Source organism: Coenobita brevimanus, chromosome 64 (genome assembly GCF_032717465.1).
Source record: "Coenobita brevimanus isolate Jiangsu-jjx chromosome 64, ASM3271746v2, whole genome shotgun sequence".
Lineage (NCBI taxonomy): Eukaryota > Metazoa > Arthropoda > Malacostraca > Decapoda > Coenobitidae > Coenobita > Coenobita brevimanus.
This window is the reverse complement of record NC_137017.1, coordinates 21822633-21843878: the sequence shown is the minus strand read 5'-3', so window position 1 is coordinate 21843878 and position 21246 is coordinate 21822633. Positions and strand designations below refer to the sequence as shown.

The 21246-nt window shown below is 45.5% G+C and overlaps 1 protein-coding gene and 1 pseudogene across 2 annotated transcripts in view; both read left to right on the top strand.

Moving 5' to 3' along the window:
- LOC145404580 (uncharacterized) overlaps window positions 1-21246 on the top strand; it is a 97419-nt gene that overhangs the window by 4438 nt on the left and 71735 nt on the right. The window contains exons 1-2 of one of the 2 annotated variants that reach the window (XM_080276088.1): window positions 9185-9417; window positions 10615-10741. In XM_080276088.1, coding sequence (XP_080132214.1) covers window positions 9238-9417; window positions 10615-10741 — 307 coding nt within the window. In that variant the 5' untranslated portion in view covers window positions 9185-9237. Of the gene's footprint in view, window positions 1-9184; window positions 9418-10614; window positions 10742-21246 lie in introns of those variants that run through there. The other variant, XM_080276089.1, reaches the window with a different exon arrangement.
- On the top strand, window positions 2781-2899 carry LOC145404795 (5S ribosomal RNA; annotated as a pseudogene).

Below are 21246 nucleotides of genomic sequence, written 5' to 3'. Positions count from 1 at the left end.
AAAGAGAGGTAAAAAGATTAATAAGAGAGAGTAAGAAGAGAGTGGATGAGGAATTTGGAAGGAATTTGAGTGTAAATTGGAGGGACTGTAAGAAAATGTTCTGGAAAGAGGTGAAAAGAGTAAGGCAGGGTGGAATTGAAGTTAGGAGGGGAGTGAAAGATAATAATGGTAGATTACTAGTGGAGAAGGGAGAAAAAGTGAGCAGATGGAGAGAACACTTTAAGGAATTGTTGAACATAGAAGATGGAAGTGATGTGAGTATAAGTTGCTGGGGAATGGCTGGGAGAAGGAGGGAGGTGAGAAGACAGGAAGAAATCAGTAGGATAGAAGTTGTGGAAGCAATGAAGAAAGTTAAGTCGGGGAAAGCCCCAGGAATTGATGGAGTGTGTGGTGAAATGTTGAAGCATGGGGGAGAGATAGTAGTAGAATGGATGTGGAAGATGTGCAGATTGGCCTGGGAGGAAGGTAGGGTCCCAGAGGATTGGAAGTCAGGTATAATTATTTCCTTGTACAAAGGAAAAGGGGAAAAAGAAGTGTTTGGTAATTATAGGGGCATTTGTCTTCTTAGTATAATAGGAAAAGTGTATGGTAGGATACTTATTGACAGAGTTAGGGAAATAAGAGAGGAATTAGTTGGAGAAGAACAGGGAGGCTTTAGGAAGGGAAGAGGCTGTGTAGATCAGATATTCATTCTTAGATCATTAGTGGAAAAGTTTCTAGAGAAGGGAAAGAAGTTGTATGCGGCTTTCATGGATATGGGGAAAGCATATGACAGGGTGGATAGACAAGGATTGTGGAAAGTATTAAGAATATATGGAGTAGATGGGAAGTTATTGAATGCTGTGAAGAGTATGCATGATGATGCTAAGGCTGCGGTGTGTGTGTGGATGGTGAACTGAGTGAATTTTTCTCTTTGAAAGTTGGGTTAAAACAGGGATGTGTCATGTCTTCATGGTTGTTCAGTCTGTACATGGATGGGGTAATAAAAGAGGTACAAGGCAGGGGAGTGGATGTTAGAGTGGCCCTGATGAGAGAGGGTAGTGTTTGGAAACTCTATATACTGTTGTTTGCAGATGATACTGTGTTGTTGAGTGACGACGAAGGGGAGCTGCAAGGCTTGGTGGATGAGTTTGGGAGAGTGCGTAAGAAATGGAATCTCAAGGTGAATGTAGGGAAGAGTAAAGTGATGGTCTTTGAGAGAAGTGAAGTCATTGAATGTACAGCAAAGTTGGATGGTGAGGAATTGGAAAATGTGAGTATGTTTAAGTACTTGGGTAGTGTGATGAGTAAGGATGGAGGTTCGGAGGGTGAAGTGCTTGAAAGGGTACAGCTGGGAAGAAAGGTTGCTGGTTCTTTGAAAGCAGTAATAAGAAACAGGGAAGTGAGCATGGAAGTGAAAAAGTTACTACATGACAGTATTGTGATACCAACTCTAACGTATGGAAGTGAAGCTTGGATGTTGTTGGAAGGGCACAAGTCAAGAGTGAGAGCAGTGGAAATGAGTTATTTAAGAGGAGCCTGTGGAGTCACTTGGAGAGACAGGCTGACAAATGAGGACATAAAGGAGCGTTGTGGTGCGGATGTGGATGTGATAGGAAGCGTTAGGAGGAATACACTGAGGTGGTTTGGCCATGTGGAGAGGATGGAGGGTGAAAGACTGATGAAGAGAGTGTATGTGAGTGAGGTGGAGGGGGGGAGAGGGAGGGGGAGGCCGAGGATGAGATGGAGGGATGGGGTGTAGAGGTATATAAGAGAGGGGGGTGTGAGTTGCGAGCAGGGGACAGGGGGATGTGGAGGTGATTTGTTTGTGGCCTCCCCAAACGGGATTGAGGCTTCTGGCAAGAGATAGACAGATAGATAGATTATCTGTCTTGCACAATCCCATCCATTCATATGCAGATGACTCAACACTTGACAGTTCATTCACAGTCAAACATCCATTTACAAAGCCTGATGTCTCTAACTCTCAACTCAGTACAGCCATTTCCATAAATTAAGACTTATCTACGATCACTGAATGGGGACAAAGCAACTTTGTCTCATTTAATGCTAGTAAAGTCTAATATATATACAGTTTACTAGTAGAAAGATATTGCCAGATTTGTGCATTACCTTCAGTGCTACTAATATCCTCATCTCCAAAAGTATTGAAATTCTTGGTGTCTCACTTAACAATGCCCTCAGCTGGACTTCTCCTGTCAGGTCACTCTAGAGCTGCCATAAAGAAACTTGGATTATTGCACAGAGTCCATAACTTCATCACTGACGAGCAGTTAGCTATAATTTATAAGAGTCACATGTGCTCTCAGCTTGAATATTGCTCACCCTTGTGGAATGGTTGTGGGGAGGTTGCACTAAAACAACCAGACAAGATTCAGAACAAAGCTGTTGGAATTATTAATAAACTTGCTATAATAAATAAACTACCTCCCCTACAATTAGGAAGCAGTGCTTCCTCCCTTGCATTATTTTACAGATATTTTTTATGGCAAATGCTCAGACGAAGTTGTGTCCATTGTGCCACCTCTCCATGCCTTCCCTCATGCTACACGGGCATCTGGTAGCGCTCATGACTGGAATGTCACACAGCCATATTGCATAACTTCTCTCTATATAGAATTTTTTTATTCCCTGAACTGCATCTCTTTGGAACTCGCTTCCCCGTAGTTGTTTCCCCCCAAACTTCAACCTACAGCTGTTTAAGTCCAACTGTTACAAATATTTTTTGAATGGAGGATGCCAGTAATCTGGTGTATGGATTATATATTTATTTATTTATTTTTTACGGCCATACCACGTTGAGTACACCGCTTCGCGTTCGATCAGCGATGTTAAGCAACGTTGGGTCTGGTTAGTACTTGGATGGGTGACCGCCGGGGAACACCAGATGCTGTTGGCATCCCTACGTCAAGTGGGGTTGGTGGAGGATTAGTGCCCCTCCCTGTAAAACAGTTAACTCTAAGCCCTTGGCCACCCTGTCTGGGATACATGGCGTCTGGCAATGAATGAATGAATGAATGTATTTCCTTCCTCCATTCTGTTATTTGAAAAAAAAAAAAAAAAAAAATAGAAACAAGACTAAGTATGGTTGTCGTCTAATCCGCGGCAATAGGGTTCTGGACCACTGCTTTGTCGTAGAAATTCCATCCATCCATCCATTCATCATTATCCAATCCTACCTTGCCCCATGAGGAGCGTAGGAGCCCAGGGCTAGGCAACTTGGTCCTGACATTTAAGATGAGACCATGGATTATAAATAACATAACTTATGGGAAAAATTACTTACGGTTCTGGCCTCTTGGCCAGGTTGCCACTTATCACCCTACCTACACCCAACTAAACACCAGCGAACACTAGCACACACTCAAATAATTATTCAGTGCATGTATAACTGGGAATAAAGAATATTAAACATTAAATAAATAATATTAAAGGGTCTTACCTGACTCCAGCCATCGACATGCTTAAGTGGAAGGGGTGGGGGTGGGGGATCCGCCTCTCAGCATGAGGCAAGTGTGGAGGTGCCTCATGCTGCCATTGCCTCAGCCCCATTTCTTCCTCCTCAGCCTCCCTCAGGAACCCCATAAAGTCCGCCGCAGAGATAACTGAAGTGGTGTCATCGTCGTTCTTGCCGTTTCCTCTCCAATAATGATGCAATGAATGACATCAATTTTCTGGTCATATTTAAGTGGTGGCTTTTTTTTCTGGCCCTTTTGCAATGAAGTCATAGGCCAGTTGTGGTCTGGCATCAAATCATGCTGGACGGGCAAGTAAGGGAACAAAAAAAATGGGGGGGGGGGAGCAAGTAGTCCTCAGAAACCACACTCATGGCCACTCTCATAGCAGGTGGTGCAGGAATAAATGATGGAGGGAAGTAGTGTGCGCACTTGCCGCCAGGAAAGGGTTATGCTTGGCTTCTCATTGCTTGTCGTGTATGCCAGTGACTGGCTGATGGCCGCGGTTTGTGGCACAGACAGACATCATGGAAATCATAACAGAAATGCATCTCTTTGGCGCCGAAAGTCCGCGCTTTAAGCATATAACCGTGGTTTCTGCTACTTTTGGTTCTAAGCGGGAACCATGCCGTGGATTAGAAAACCGTGGCTTACAAACACGCATTTTATGCAACTCAACTGTAGTACAAAAGTGAGGATTTTCAGATGATAAATACTGTAGTATAAACCCCCTGGGGGTAGGGGGGTTTTTCAAGAATACTCCCCCAGTATCCCTGCTTGTCGTAAAAGGTGACTAAAAGGGTTGGCGGAGGGTTAGTGCCCCTCCCCGGAAAACAACTAACTAAAAAAACAAACAAGAAGCCTCGGACAAGGGCTGACCAAACGATGACGACCCAGGACCGGACAAAGAATTTGGTAATGGGTACATGGAATGTAAGAGGAGCGAATGATGAGGTGAAAGAGAGAGAGATTGTCCAGGTGCTTGAGGGTGCGAAAGTGGATGTACAGTACAGTACTCGTCAAAAGTATTCAGCATTGTCCGCCGGGCGCGCAATACTTATGGCCCAAAAAAGAATCACCCATTTTTGGGGGTAAGAATTGAGCCACAAGTTTGAGCTCCGAGCATGACGTCACGGTAGCCTGAGGCCTTCTGACGCGCTGGTTAGTTCCCGCCTCAGTCGCCCACGGGCTGCCTGAGAGAGAGGAACTCCGCCGAGTGTCCCTCTCAAATTGCGCCATTTTTTACCGAGTGTCCCGCAGTGTTTTGGCCTTCAAAACTTTGTTATGGCACCTACCCGTGAACTATCGAGTGAAATCATATCCCAGATCATTGCTCTAAAGGAGGCAGGCCACCAGACAAAGGAAATTAGTGAATTGGTTGGTGTGGCACGATCGACCGTGCGTCGTTGTTGTGCGCGGTTTCGGGAGGAAAACAGTGGTGAAGTTCCCACAAAGAAACCGAGGTCTGGTAGGCCTAGGAAAACTTCCCCAAGGTCTTTTAATGTTTTAAAACATGCAGTGGAGTTTAATCCTCGTGTGAGTGCAAGGAAAATTAAGGAGAGCAACCCGGAAGTGTTTGGTGAGGTGTCAGTGAGAACAGTGTCTCGTAGGGTGCATGAGCTTGGTTACACAAGTCACAGGCCTGTGAAAAAGCCTCTTCTTACTAAGAGCCAGAGAATTCGTAGGCTTGCCTTTGCTAATAAATATCTAAACTGGGGTGAAGAGCAATGGTTGTCAGTGTTGTGGTCTGATGAGGCAACATTTAGTGTTACCTGTAACAGAGGAGCACGTGTGTATCGACGCAAAGGTAGTGACCCACTTGACCCACAGTATGTAGAAAGCACAGTTAAACATCCTGATTCACTCATGGTATGGAGTTGTTTCTCAGGGAAGGGTTAGGGGAAGCTTGTTGTACTTCCCAAGAACCTCAGAGTGAATCAGGATGTTTACCTGGAGCTTCTGTGTGATCATTTACCAGACTCCTTCGAGCTAACAGGTGCACGAGTGTTTCAGCAGGATGGTGCACCTGCTCACAAGGCCAAATCGGTCACCAATTGGCTTCGTGACTGCGAGGTATCATTCATGACAGACTGGCCAGGGAATAGCCCATACCTCAACCCGATTGAAAACCTCTGGTACCTCGTAAAGAAGAGTCTCCAAGGGAAGGACGTGAGCTCTCTGCCTCAGCTGGAAGCCGCCATTCATGACTCCTGGGACAAAATACCCCTCCAGCACCTCAGGAGCCTCGCCCTTTCACTTCCAAGACGTCTCAGGTCCGTGAAGAAACGTAAAGGCTACCCTATGAAGCACTAAAGGTAAATAAAATGCATTATTTATATGTTTTTTCAATGTTGAAAGGTTTGTTTCTCAGGAGGGACGCAGGGCGCTCCATACTTCTGACGAGCATTGTATGTGGAATAACTGAAACAAAATGGAGAGGAGAAAGGGTGAGAGAATGGGAGTATGGATGGGGTATATGTGCAGGAGTAGGTGAGAATGAGAGGGCAAAGGAAGGAGTATGTATAGTTGTGAGTAAAAGATGGAAGAAGAGCATAAGACAGTATGGATCAGTTGGGTCAAGGATTGTGTGGGTAAAGTTGAAAGTTGGAATACAAATGTGGGCGATTGTGTGTGTGTGTATGCTCCAACGCAAGATCATGCTAGAAGAGTGAGAGAAGAGTTCTGGACAAATGTAGAAGTGTGCATGGAAAAGTTTGGAAGGAATGAGAGAGTGTTTTTGATCGGTGATATGAATGGTAAAGTTGGGAATGTGAAGGTGGATGGAATAGTTGGTGAGTGGGGTATGCCTGCGGAGATAGATGAGAATGGGAGTGCGTTAGTGGACATTTGTGCTGGAAGGGGGTTGGTGATAGCCAATACCCTCTTCAGGCATAAAATGATCCACAGGTATACAGTACATGGCAAGTGATGAGAAGGGTGGGTGGTGAACTGAATGAAAGGAAGGCAATGATTGATTATGTGTGTGTGGATGAAAGGATGCGAAGATGTGTAATGGATGCAAGAGCTTATAGAGGTTGGGGGAGTGGACTTTCTGACCACTACTTGGTGGTGGCCAGAATTATGATTCAAGTAAGATGGAGGAAGAGAAGAAGGGAAAGACGAGAGGAAGGAGTAGTTGCAGGGAGAGTGGAAAGGTTACAAGAGGATGAGAAGAAGGCAGAGTATAAGAGAGAAGTGGAGGAACAATTGGGCAAATATGAATTGGAGCAGATGGGAGACGTGGAAGGTGTGTGTAGGATATTTACAGAAGAAATATGTGCAGCATGTGATGTGGTGTGTGGAAGGAAGAGAAGATGGAGGGGGGTGCAAGGAACAGCGTGGTGGACTGAAGAGGTGAGACAGGCTGTGGCATAAAAGAAGAAAGCATACAATGAATGGAGGAGAAATAGGGACGTGGAAGAAGTTGAGAAGTGGAAGAGAGAGTTATATGTAGAAAGAAAGAGAGAGGTGAAAAGATTAGTAAGAATAGAGTGGATGAGGAATTTGGAAGGAATTTGAGTGTAAAGTGGAGGGACTGTAAGAAAATGTTCTGGAAAGAGGTGAAGAGAGTAAGACAGGGTGGAAGTGAAGTTAGCAGGGGAGTGAAAGATAAAAATGGTAGATTACTAGTGGAGAAGGGAGAAAAAGTGAGCAGATGGAGAGAACACTTTAAGGAATTGTTGAACACAGAGGATGGAAGTAATGCGAGTATAAGTGGCTGGGGAATGGCTGGGAGAAGGAGGGAGGTGAGAAGACAGGAAGAAATCAGTAGGATGGAAGTTATGGAAGCAATGAAGAAAGTTAAATCGCGGAAAGCCCCAGGAATTAATGGAGTGTGTGGTGAAATGCTGAAGCATGGGGGAGAGATAGTAGTAGAATGGATGTGGAAGATGTGCAGATTGGCCTGGGAGGAAGGTAGGGTCCCAGAGGATTGGAAGTCAGGTATAATTATTCCCTTGTAGAAAGGAAAAGGGGAAAAAGAAGTGTGGTAATCATAGGGGCATTTGTCTTCTTAGTATAATAGGAAAAGTGTATGGTAGGATACTTATTGAGAGAGTTAGAGAAAGAACAGAGAAATTAGTTGGAGAAGAACAGGGAGGCTTTAGGAAGGGAAGAGGTTGTGTAGATCAGATATTCATTCTTAGATGTTTAGTGGAAAAGTTTCTAGAGAAGGGAAAGAAGTTGTATGTGGCTTTCATGGATTTGGAGAAAGCATATGACAGGGTGGATAGACTAGGATTGTGGAAAGTATTAAGAATATATGGAGTAGATGGGAAGTTATTGAATGCTGTGAAGAGTATGTACGATGGTGCGAAGGCTGCAGTGCGTGTGGATGGTGAACTAAGTGAATTTTTCTCTTTGAAAGTTGGTTTGAAACAGGGATGTGTCATGTCTCCATGGTTGTTCAGTCTGTTCATGGATGGGGTAATAAAAGAGGTACAAGGTTGGGTAGTGGAAGTTGGAGTGGCCCTGGTGAGAGAGGATATTGTTTGGAAACTCCCTGTACTGTTGTTTGCAGATGATACTGTGTTGTTGAGTGAAGACGAAGGGGAGCTGCAAGGCTTGGTGGATGAGTTTGGAAGAGTGTGTAAGAAACGGAATCTAAAGGTGTATGTAGGGAAGAGTGAAGTGATGGTCTTTGAGAGAGGTGAAGTCAGTGAATGTACAGCGAGGTTGGATGGTGAGGAATTGGAAAATGTGAGTACGTTTAAGTACTTGGGTAGTGTGATGAGTAAGGATGGAGGTTTGGAGGGTGAAGTGCTTGAAAGGGTACAGCAGGGAAGAAAGGTTGCTGGTTCTATGAAAGCAGTGATAGGAAACAGGGAAGTGAACATGGAAGTGAAAAAGTTACTACACGACAGTATTGTGATACCAACTCTAACGTATGGAATTGAAGCTTGGACGTTGTTGGAAGGACACAAGTCAAGAGTGAGAGCAGTGGAAATGAGTTATTTAAGAGGAGCCTGTGGAGTCACATGGAGAGACAGGCTGACGAATGAGGATATAAAGGAGCATTGCGGTGTGGATGTGGATGTGATAGGAAGCGTTATGATAAATGCACTGAGGTGGTTTGGCCATGTGGAGAGGATGGAGGGTGAAAGACTGACGTAGAGAGTGTATGTGAGTGAGGTGGAGGGGGGAAGAGGGAGGGGGAGGCCGAGGATGAGATGGAGGGATGGGGTGGAGAGGTATATGAGAGAGGGGGGTGTGAGTTGGGAGCAGGGCAGTGAAATGGCGGGGGACAGAGCAACTTGGAGGCGATTTGTTTGTGGCCACCCCAAACGGGATTGAGGCATCTGGCAATAGATAGATAGATAGATAGTCACTTTAATATGCATTCTGTATTGATTGTGAAATACTAGGTAGATGTATGAATGAAGACAGGCATTTTACAAACAATCTTTTGCAGTCTTGTGCTTGTGGTTGCACCAAAGCAATAAAAATACTTACCGGGAAGGTATGCTTATCCGTAATTTTTTAAAGAGATTATATGGGGATCAAGGGATTACTTGTGAGATGAGAATTGTTTACCATTTAGCCTCAGTGTGAGTTTCAGTTTTGTAAGTTTAAAGTGTTTGAGATGCAAGAGAGCACTGTATGGATTTTTCACAGTTCTGATCTGCCAGTTCTGGCAGTAGATATTGGTACTTTATCAGAGTGGTGATGGATACATCCCAAATATAGCACAGTAAACTCTTCTTTCATATGTTTCAGCTGGCCACAGTTATTAGGGTGAGCCTTGTGGGTGGACTTCACCATTTACCGACAGTTTCGACGCTGGATGGCCATGGCAGACCACACGGAGGATAATGACCCTTTTGAGGAGGACATTGTCTTTGATGAGGCTGGATTACTGGGTGGAAAAATTCCAAGATCTCGCCAGCAAGTTACTGCAGGCTTCTTGCCAACTTTCATGCTGTTCATTAGAACTGTCTGCCTCTGCATTGCATTCCTTGCACTGGTAGGAAACATCAGATTTTACATTATAAATACTGTATTGTGCTGAAGAACAAATCAAGAAGGTTCATTATTGCATGCATATCATTTATGTTTTAAGCCTTACCTCAACTGTAATATGTATGGTCGTAAATATGCCAGTCCATCTGTCTACAAGCTTTCCATCTATCTATTATGCTTTGATATGGTTGAAGAATGGGAAGGCAGGAAGTGTTGATATATATGAAGAGGTAATTAAGTGCAGTGGAGAGAGTAAAATGAAGTGTTAGGTAGAAATATGTTGCTGACCCAGAAAACCTGCTGAATGCAGGTAAGCAGCTGACCCCGTGGTGGGGTTGTCTTATAGGTTCCCTTTGCTGTTGATGTATCTGCATCGTAGAGTGGTCAATAATGGCTCCAACATGCTTGCATCCATTGGCCTTTGTCACCTAATGGCAGCTCTGCATGCTGGTTGATCTCTAGCAGCTTCCCTATTCAGTCTTTGATCCCTGAGATCACACTCTATGACCGTGTCCCAGAGGTTTGCACTCACAGCTCTACCGTTGACATTCACACCTCACACAATCTGCATCTTCCATCAACTCAACATGCTCAGACCATCTCAATCTATCCCTCCTAATCACAACACCAATTCATTCAGTAACTACCCCTCCTCATCACAACACCAATTCATTCAGTAACTACCCCTCCTCATCACAACACCAAAATACTGTACATTCAAAGCCCATCTCATTGATATGGGCCACAAGGGCATTGAGATACTGTACAGTAAGACCTCACTGTAACGGACTAATTGGAGCCAACCCATTCCGAAATATGCAAAATTCTGATAAAAGTGACATCCAGACTTCTTTACATTAATCAGATGGTATTATATAATAATACTGTACTGTACACTGATAACCATGTCTTTTATTTATCCTATTGTGGTGAACATAGCTGAAGTGGTCAGGCACTCCCGACTACTTCTGGCTTTATCGGACTTTTTCCGATATATAGGAATTTAGTTCGGTAGCTTCAAGTCCAATAAAAGCGAATTCCGGTCTATTGAAGTCCGTTATGTCGAGGTTTTACTGTACTAACTTTTTCTTGTAACTCTCTCTCTCTCTCTCTCTCAGCAGTACTGTAATGTGTAATGTCAGTAGATTCATGCAAGTACTGTAAATGTTTTATACATTTAATATTTTGTTTTTGTTTTCAGGGTATGTGTGTGTCAGTGAGTGGTGGGCCATTGATTAAGCTGGAACTGGGCATTGGGGAGTCTGTCAACACGGCCTTCCAGACCTTCACTGCACGCTCTGTTGGAATGCTAATAGGAGCATTTCTTGGTATGTCTTGACCAGCTTACCAGTGGTTGAGAAGAATATAGTTAGTAAATCCTTTGCATGCAGTTGTTTTCAGAGCTATTTATAGACAGATCCAACAAGTCACAGTTAAACTAGTGTTGGATGAGTGATTTTTGTGTTATCTCTTCTCTGATAACTTTGGTGGTGACTTCATGGTAACTTGTAATGAGGTACAATACTGTTTCACAGGCCAAATTGTTTGATGCCTGACTTTGCTGATCAAAACACAGTTCAAGTGGGAGGAATAATTGATTTGTCATCCCATCTCTCCATTAAATTATTTTGCTGTCAGGTTTATGGTAATAAATAAAACAGTGCATTAAACAATATGAGGCATTCAACATTAGAAGGCGGTTTTGCACCAAAAATTCAAATTGGAGAAAGATGCAATCAGAATTTGGCAGACTTATTACAGCTTATTATTAAAACCAAAACTGGGGATTGGTCTATCTATCTATCTATCTATCTATAGCCCGACGCCCTAATCCCGCAAAGGGTGGCCGCAGACGAAACGCCTCCAAGTCACTCTGTCACCCACCATTTGACTACCCTCCCCCCAACTCACCCCCCCCTCCCTCATATACCTCTCACCTCCATCCCTCCACCTCATCCTCGGTCTACCCCTCCCTCTCCCTCTCTCCACCTCACCTACATACACCCTCTTAGTCAGTCTTTCATTCTCCATTCTCTCCACATGTCCAAACCATCTCAGTGTATTTCTCCTAATCTTTTCAGCCACATCCACATCTACCCCACAACATTCCTTCACTTCTTCGTTCGTCAACCTGTCCCTCCACGTCACTCCACATGCTCCTCTCAAGTAACTCATTTCCACTGCTTTCACTCTTGACTTGTTCCCCTCTTGCAAGGTCCACGCCTCGCTTCCATACGTCAGGGTAGGGATCACAATACCATCATGCAGTGACTTCTTAACTTCCATACTCACCTCCCTATTTCTCATCACTGCTTTCAGTGTACCAACAACCTTTCTTCCCTGCTGTACCCTTTCACGTACTTCATCCCCCAAAGTTCCATCCTTACTCATCACACTACCCAAGTACTTGAATGCACTCACATTCTCCATATCCTCACCATCCAACCTCACTGCACACTCTGTGACTTCATTCCTCTCAAACACCATAACTTTACTTTTGTTTACATTAGCTTTCAGCTTCCTCCTCGTACACACTGTCCCAAATTCATTCACCAAACCTTGCAACTCCCATTCATCTTCACTCAACAATACTGTATCATCAGCAAACATCAACACCGGAAGCTTCCAAATCTCACCCTCATTCATTAGGGCCAGCCCCACATCCACTGCCCTACCTTGCACCTCCTTTACAACCCCATCCATATATATATTAAACAGCCATGGAGACATCACACACCCCTGTTTCAGTCCCACATTAAGATCAAATAACTCACTCAGCTCACCATCCACTCGCACCGTAGCCCTAGCTCCCTCGTACATACTCTTCACAGCATTCAACAATTTCGCCTCCACTCCATATATTCTTAATACCGTCCACATACCTTGCCTATCTATTCTGTCATAAGCTTTCTCCAAGTCCATGAAGGCAGCATACACTTTCCTTCCCTTCTCTAGATACTTCTCCACTAAACATCTTAGAACAAATATCTGATCTACACACCCTTTTCCCTTCCTAAATCCCCCTTGTTCTTCTCCAACTAGCTCCTCTGTCATATGCCTAACCCTATCAATGAGTATTCTACCATATATTTTACCAGTCACACTAAGAAGGCAAATACCCCTATGGTTACCACATACTTCTCTCTCCCCTTTTCCTTTGTACAGAGGAACAATTATACCTGATTTCCAGTCCTCTGGAACCCTTCCCTCTTCCCAAGCCAATCTACACAACTTCCATATCCACTCCACAACAATCTCACCCCCATACCTAAGCATTTCACCACACACTCCATCAATTCCTGGGGCCTTTCCCAGCTTAATCTTCTTCATCGCTTCCACTACTTCCGACCTACTGATCTCTTCCTCCCTCCTCTCATCTCTTCTTCTCCCAGCCATTCCCCAACCACTTATACTCACACTGCTCTCACTCTCTACATTCAACAAATCCTCAAAGTGCTCCTTCCATCTGCTCAATTTCTCTTTCTTCTCCACCAACAATCTATTATTCTTATCTTTCACTCCCCTACTATTTCCCCTTTCACACTGCCTTACTTTCTTTACCTCCTTCCAAAACAATTTCTTACTCTCCCTACATTTCACACTCAGATTCCTCCCAAAATCTTCATCCACTTTCTTCTTACTCTCCTTCACCAGTCTCTTAACCTCCCTTCTCCTGCTCACATATACCTCTCTCTTCTCTCTCTCATCTTCTCCCCTACCTCTACTCGCCAACCATTCACTATATGCCTTCTTCTTTTGTTCCACAGCTCATTTCACCTCATCATTCCACCATGCTGTCCCTTGCACACCCTTGCATCTCCTCCTCACTCCACAAACCGCCTCACACGCTGCGCTTATCTCTTCCGTGAATATCTTACATACGTCTTCCACCCCTTCCATCTGCTCTAGCTCATACCTTCCCAATCTTTCTTCCACTATGCTCTTATACTCTGTCATTTTCTCACTATCTTGCAATTTCTCCACTCTTCTCACAGGAGCTGCTTCCTCCTGTCTTCCCCTTCGTCTCCTCAACCACTTTCTTTGCAGCTCTACCTTGGCCATCACTAAGTGATGGTCCGAGACTCCATTCCCCCACCCTCTCCACACTCTTGCATCCAACACTTGTCTTCTCATTCGCTCATCCACACACACGTAGTCTATCATTGCCTTTCGTTCAACAAGTTCATCATCCATCCTCCTCATTACTCTCCATGTATACCGGTGGATCATCTTATGACGAAAGTAGGTGTTGGCTATTGCCAACCCCTTACCAGCACTGATGTCCACCAAAGCACTACTGTTCCCATCTACTTCAGCTGGCACACCCCACTGACCAACCACTCCATCCACTCGTACATTCCCAACTTTGCCATTCATGTCTCCAATCAACAGCACTCTCTCGCTTCTCTCAAACTTGTCCATACATGCTTCTACTCTCGCCCAAAACTCATCTTTCACTCTTGCCACTCGATCCTCTGTTGGAGCATAAACACATACAATCGCCCATGCTTGTATACCTACTTTCATCCTCACCCATACAATCCTTGCACCCACTGTTCCATACTCTCTTATATTCTCATTCCACTTCTTGCTTATCATCAGACATACTCCCTCTCTTGCCCTCTCATTCTCACTGACTCCCGCACATATACCTACACCATATTCCCATTCTCTCATCCTTTCACCTTTCCATTTAGTTTCAGTCAATCCACATATATCCACTTTTGCATCCTCAAGCACCTGGACAATCTCTCTCTCTTTCACTTCATCATTCACTCCTCTCACATTCCATGTTCCCACCCTCAGAATGTCCTTTATCCATTTCTTAGTCGTCAACGTATGGTCCGTCCGGGTCCGAGGCGCTTTATTCGCCTTTTTAGTTAGTTCTTTTTACGGGGTGGGGCACTAACCCACCACCAACCCTTTTAGTCGCCTCGTACGACAAGCAGGGATACTGGGGGAGTATTCTTGGAAACCCCCCTACCCCCAGGGGGGATTGGTATTGTTTGAAAATATAAGTAATGTACCTTCCAACCATATAATTTGTGTGAAAAGTTGTCTTGCACAGTTTTGAGATACAATACTTACTCATTTAACAAGCTGTCACATAATACAGATTTCACCATAACAGTTAATGTAGGAATGCTCTTCATTTAACATGACATTGTTTGCTATTAAGTGTTTGGGATGTGTACTGGTAGTAGGGCAGATAAAACTGACACAAGTACAGGAAGCAGATTCAATGAACAGTTAAGGCACCGGTTTTTGTAGAGGTGCCTAAAGATACAGCACTGAGATAGTCATTCACAGGACATGGGGGTAGCCATCTTACAGTGATATCTAGTTTCTCAGGGTAAGTACAGGGAGGGCTTATGTTAACCTACATCACAACACAAAAACAATGTTATTGTTTATGTGACCCCTGAGCCCATCAATAGCCTTGGCCCTCTTCTATCCTAATCAGTGTTATTAAAGCATTTATGTAACTGCTTCATTGATAAAAGGTTTCATAATCGTTTTATGTCCAGTAAGAAGCTGTGAGAATACTTGGTCATTGGTTAAATACAGTAAAAGTCCTGTAATCCGAATGGCAGGGGACCGAGGGTCATTTGGACTATTGTTTTTTTCGGACTATTGGGAGGGACCTCCGAAAGCATTAGACATCTGTAGTCTCACGATCACTAATTTCTGCCCAGGGGTGCCCCCTTCCTACCCCTGTATACCCAGGGAGGAGGGGAGGGGGGGACCAAACAACCTCCACCTGCCACTACCTCGGCTCCCAACCCTCCCCTATGCCCATACCCAGCCCCCCACCCCACCTGTCATTCTTAACTGGCAGTTACATCTCAAGCTGATTTCGTGCTTAACACTGGTCCCACTACTGATACAAACATAGAACACTAGGATATGTTAAAAGTTTATAATATAACCATCAACATACTGCAGCAAGAAATTAATGCATTATGATGTTGACAGTAAAACAAAAATATTAACAACGGTCACCTCAGGCCTCATGTGTTGGATGCACTGCCTTGCGTGCACACACACACACACACACACACACACACACACACACACACACACACACACACACACACACACACACGATATAAAAGTGGAAGTGCAGGAAATGTATAAATTACTAGAAACTCAGGACGTAAGGAAAGCCCCAGGACCAGACGGAATCTCTAATTGGGTACTGAAGGAATGCAGAGAACAACTGGCGGATAAGATTAATTGTTTAATTGTGTTTTCCCAGGAAAAAGGGAAGGTGCCTAGGGAATGGAGGAGGGCCAATGTGGTACCAGTTTATAAGGGAGGAAACAAGGAAGAACCCCTGAATTATAGACCAGTTTCCCTGACCAGCATGGTCTCAAAATTGTGCAAGAGAATCATGAAAGACAGATGGATAAAATATCTGGAGGAGGCTGAAAGTCAGTTTGGATTCAGAGGTGGAAGGTCATGTGTCTCCAACTTGTTGAGCTTTTACTCAAGAACGATTGACGTGCTACAGGAGAGAGACGGTTGGGTGGATTGTGTGTATTTACGTTTGGAGAAAGCCTTTGACAAGGTACCCCATAAGTGACTAATGTGGTAATTGGAGCACGTAGGAGGACTGAAGGGGAAGCTCCTGGAATGAATTTGAGACTTTTTGAGAGACAGACAAATGAGGAGAGTAATGAAGGACAGGATGTCTGGATGGAGAGAAGTAATAAGTGGAGTCCCACAGGGCTCAGTGTTAGCGCCAGTAATGTTCCTGATTTATGTAAACGATATGATAGATGGATTGAACAATTATGCATATTTGTCTGGATACTGGGACCCTGCCTCTTGGACTGGTACTTATGGACCCTAACCCAGCCTACCTTAGAAAAACACCTACATAACCTCCTACCGGACATGCATAGCACCTATTTAAGACCCTATTCACACAAATAAGGAACAGAAAGGATGAAGTAAATGAAAAGGAACCAGAGAATGAGAGTTAGAGGTCTATCTATCTATCTACAGTGCTCGTCAGAAGTATGGAGCGCCCTGCGTCCCTCCTGAGAAACAAACCTTTCAACATTGAAAAAACATATAAATAATGCATTTTATTTACCTTTAGTGCTTTGTAGGGTAGCCTTTACGTTTCTTCACGGACCTGAGACGTCTTGGAAGTGAAAGGGCGAGGCTCCTGAGGTGCTGGAGCGGTATTTTGTCCCAGGAGTCACGAATGGCGGCTTCCAGCTTAGGCAGAGAGCTCACGTCCTTCCCTTGGAGACTCTTCTTTACGAGGTACCAGAGGTTATCAATCGGGTTGAGGTCTGGGCTATTTCCTGGCCAGTCTGTCATGAATGATACCTCACAGTCACGAAGCCAATTGGTGACCGATTTGGCCTTGTGAGCAGGTGCACCATCCTGCTGAAACACTCATGCACCTGTTAGCTCGAAGGAGTCTGGTAAATGATCACACAGAAGCTCCAGGTAAACATCCTGATTCACTCTGAGGTTCTTGGGAAGTACAACAAGCTTCCCCAAACCCTTCCCTGAGAAACAACCCCATACCATGAGTGAATCAGGATGTTTAACTGTGCTTTCTACATACCGTGGGTCAAGTGGGTCACTACCTTTGCGTGCTCCTCTGTTACAGGTAACACTAAACGTTGCCTCATCAGACCACAACACTGACAACCATTGCTCCTCACCCCAGTTTAGATATTTATTAGCAAAGGCAAGCCTACGAATTCTCTGGCTGCTAGAGAGAAGAGGCTTTTTCACAGGCCTGTGGCTTGTGTAACCAAGCTCATGCACCCTACGAGACACTGTTCTCACTGACACCTCACCAAACACTTCTGGGTTGCTCTCCTTAATTTTCCTTGCACTCACACTAGGATTAAACTCCACTGCACGTTTTAAAACATTAAAAGACCTTGGGGAAGTTTTCCTAGGCCTACCAGACCTCGGTTTCTTTGTGGGAACTTCACCACTGTTTTCCTCCCGAAACCGCGCACACCAACGACGCACTGTCGATCGTGCCACACCAACCAATTCACTAATTTCCTTTGTCTGGTGGCCTGCCTCCTTTAGAGCAATGATCTGGGATATGATTTCACTCGATAGTTCACGGGTAGGTGCCATAACAAAGTTTTAAAGGCCAAAACACTGCGGGACACTCGGTAAAAAATGGCGCAATTTGAGAGAGAGACTTGGCGGAGTTCCTCTCTCTCAGGCAGCCCGTGGGCGACTGAGGCGGGAACCAACCAGCGTGTCGGAAGGCCTTAGGCTACCGTGACGTCATGCTCGGAGCTCAAACTTGTGGCTCAATTCTTACCCCCCAAAATGGGTGATTCTTTTTGGGCCATAAGTATTGCGCGCCCGGCGGACAACGCTGAATACTTCTAACGAGTACTGTATATACCTAGGCTGCTTCCCCCAAGGAAACGGAGGTAGCCGAGACAGGACGACACACTCTCCATTTACTCATCCATTCAAACACATTCATTCACATCTTAGCCCCAAAGGGGAGAACGGACAGATCCTCACCGCACCACACCGCACAAGGGTCAACTGCGCAATGCAATCAGTGACATCCGCAGCAGGGCCCGACAGCAGAACTGGTTTACCCCTGCCACATCATAACAGACCCATCCCCTTACCCGCACCTGAACTGACTAGCTGATCAGACCAAATGCGGGAGAATATCCCCTCAGGGCTGCGTCATCACTTATTTATTGACAATTTCTCTCCATTTATTTCTGTCACGCACAGCCACTCTTCCTTGCAGCATCCAGGGTACTTACAACACTTCTGTGGCCATCGCAATGAATAACCCGCCTCCTCTCAGACTCTGACAGTAATAAGGTGCACCTGAAGCCTCTACAGTAATCCAGTGTTGCACTGCACTTAATCCTTTGCACTCTGAATTCTAATGTCTTTACACTGTACATTATTTTCTTACTTGTGCTGCACTTGAAACTCACCACTGTTGCACTCTGCACTTAAGCCTTTGCACTCTGAATTCTAATTTCTTAACACTGGACATTCTTTTCTTACTTGCTCTTGCATTTGAAACTCTCCACTGTACAGTAGCACTCTACACTTAATCCTTTGCACTCTGAATTCTGATTTCTTAACACAGTACATTATGTTCTTTATACTGCACAACACTGTAAATTCCTGTATGGTCTAGTAGCAAGTTTTTGCTGTTAATTCAGTGCCAGAGTCTGAGGATAGGTGTTGCATCTGGCCAAGGGGTGCGTCGCTGCGACTTGGTGATGGATTACCCACTGCAGATGACTCTGAAGATAGGCGCAAGCTCACGTCCAGTGGCGACTCCACCTTGGTCGATGAGCTGGGCTGTGGCTCGGAGGTGGAAGGCCTGTCCTGGGGAGGCAGTGGTGTGGAGCTAGGGCTGGGCACTGGGGGGGTCATGGGCCTGAAGAAACTGTTAATGAATTCTGATTTCTTAACACTGTACATTATGTTCTTTATACTGCACAACACTGTAAATTCCTGTATGGCCTAGTGGCAAGTGTTTGCTGTTTTTTCAGTGCCAGAGTCTGAAAGTAGGTGTTGCAGGTGGCCGAGGGGTGCGTCGCTGTGATGTGGTGATGGACTACCCACTGCAGATGACTCTGAAGATAGGCGCAAACTCACATCCATTGGCGACTCCACTGTGGTTGATGTGCTGGGCTGTGGCTTGGAGGTGGAAGGCCTGTCTTGGGGAGGCAGTAGTGTGGAGCTAGGGCTGGGCACCGTGGGGGTCACGGGTCTGAAGGAACTGTTAATGGTTGATTGACGTAAGGAATGACGATTCTGGCGATTGATGATGCTCTGCCTGAAAGCACGCACTTCCTCCACAAGTCCCAGGGGCCCCATCTCCCTGTCACAGTCCAGATGTTCTAGGTAGTCAAGAGCGAACTTGACATGCTCCTGGAGTGCGCTCAGCTTGGGGGTGGCTGGAGTAGTGGCATGCTGAGAGGAGTCCGCATCATCGTCGCTGTCCTTGTCGGAATCTTCAAGCTGGGTACTTGTACCGGCAACTGAAGATGCAATCTCGATATCAGATGTGATTAGATACCCAGGATCGCCCTCCTTGTCATCCAACCACTCACGCACTTCATCCACATTGTCGTTGTCGCCATGCACACGAAGACGTGCATGGAAGTCATCCACGTCAAAACCTAGAAAGTCGTGCACCACATCAACTCCAAGAAGCAGATGAGACCAACCACTTTCCAGAGTCTTGACAGAGACTTCCCTCCATGCACTGGCCCAATTGTAGATGGCTGACTTGATGTTGTAGTGGCGAAGGTTTTCCAAAGTCCGCTGGCCTTGTGTGTCCCGTCCCTTCCTGCGCTCGTCCTCGTCCTCGAGAACAACCATCACCTCGTCCAGGAACTTCTGACTGTACAGCCTCTTTGTTGCCACAATCACTCCTTGTTCCATTGGTTGGATGAGAACAGTCGTATTAAGTGGCAAAAACAAGCACCTAGTGCAGTCATTCTCAGCCACCAACTCCTTGTCGAACGGATGTGCAGGTGCATTGTTCAGAAGAAGGAGGGGCCTTTACCTTATCGCACGGGAATCCCAGTGTGTTCCTCTGGTAATGGATGACCTCCTTGACCAAGTGCTGGTGAAACCAATCTTTGAAGATCTTGTCTGTGAACCAAGCATTCACAGAATGGTACCACACGACAAGAAGGACATCCATCACCCCACAAAGACACCGAGGCTTCTTTGCAGGGCCAACAGTAACAGGCTTAAGCCGGTGCATGCTGTTAGCATTGGCACAACACAAAGCAGATATCCGTTGCTTGGAGAGCTTGCGGCAAGGTACACGCTTTTCCATCTCCTCGGCTACAGTGTTCGTTGGCAAAGAGCGATAGAATAAACCAGTTTCGTCAGCGCTGTAGATTTGACTGAGAGTGAGGCCCTCCCTGTCGATCAAGCCTTTCACCTTGTGCCGACACTTCTCTACTCCATCCTCGTTGGCGTCCAAAGCTTCGCCATGAGACGGTTGGTAAGGCCATGTCGTAACTTGAATGCGAAGAGCCAACCCTCGGATGCCTTGAAGTCTGGGGCGTTGTGAAGCTTTGCGAACTTCTCAGCAGCAGCCTTCAGCTCCGTGCCTCGCACCAGCCCACCAGCAGCACGTTACTGTCGATACCAAATCAACATGGAGTGGTCGACTTCAGCATACCAGGGAGTAAACATCATCTTCCTCTCCACGTTGCGTTTGTTCTTCGACGAGAAGTCAGCCGTGTACTGCATGAGTGTGTCATGGGATCTCTTGATATCAAACAAGGTAGATCGGGCCTGGTTGAATTCATGGAGGATGCGTGAGGTTGACCATCCCTCGTCCACCTTGTCCAATGTCTCCCTTTTCTTCTCCAGAGTCAAAACCACTCTCTTCCTCTTCTCAGGCGGCGGGGCCATCATCACACACACGAAGAAGAGGCAGGAGAGCAGCAGCAGAGCTCGCAGCAGGCAGGGCATCACCAAAAAGTGAGCATATGGGTGGCCTTGATAACGAGCATGCGCTCACAACAAAAGACGGGCGGTAAGTGGGGAGGATGCAAGGATGCTCTAGCGGACGGCGGCGGAACTATGCACCAAAACACAGCTGGTCTCTGGCGCCACGCACACTGAGTTCAAATTACGGGGGAAAGAAATTCGGATTTTTTTCGATTTTTTTGCAATTTGGGGACAATTTTGGGAATATTGAATCCCAGGACCAAAATGTCCAGTAAGTGGGGTGTCTGGAAAGTGGGCATCCGTATAGTACAGGGATTACTGTATATATATTCACACATATATATGTACTGTAATACCTCGATATGTGATACCC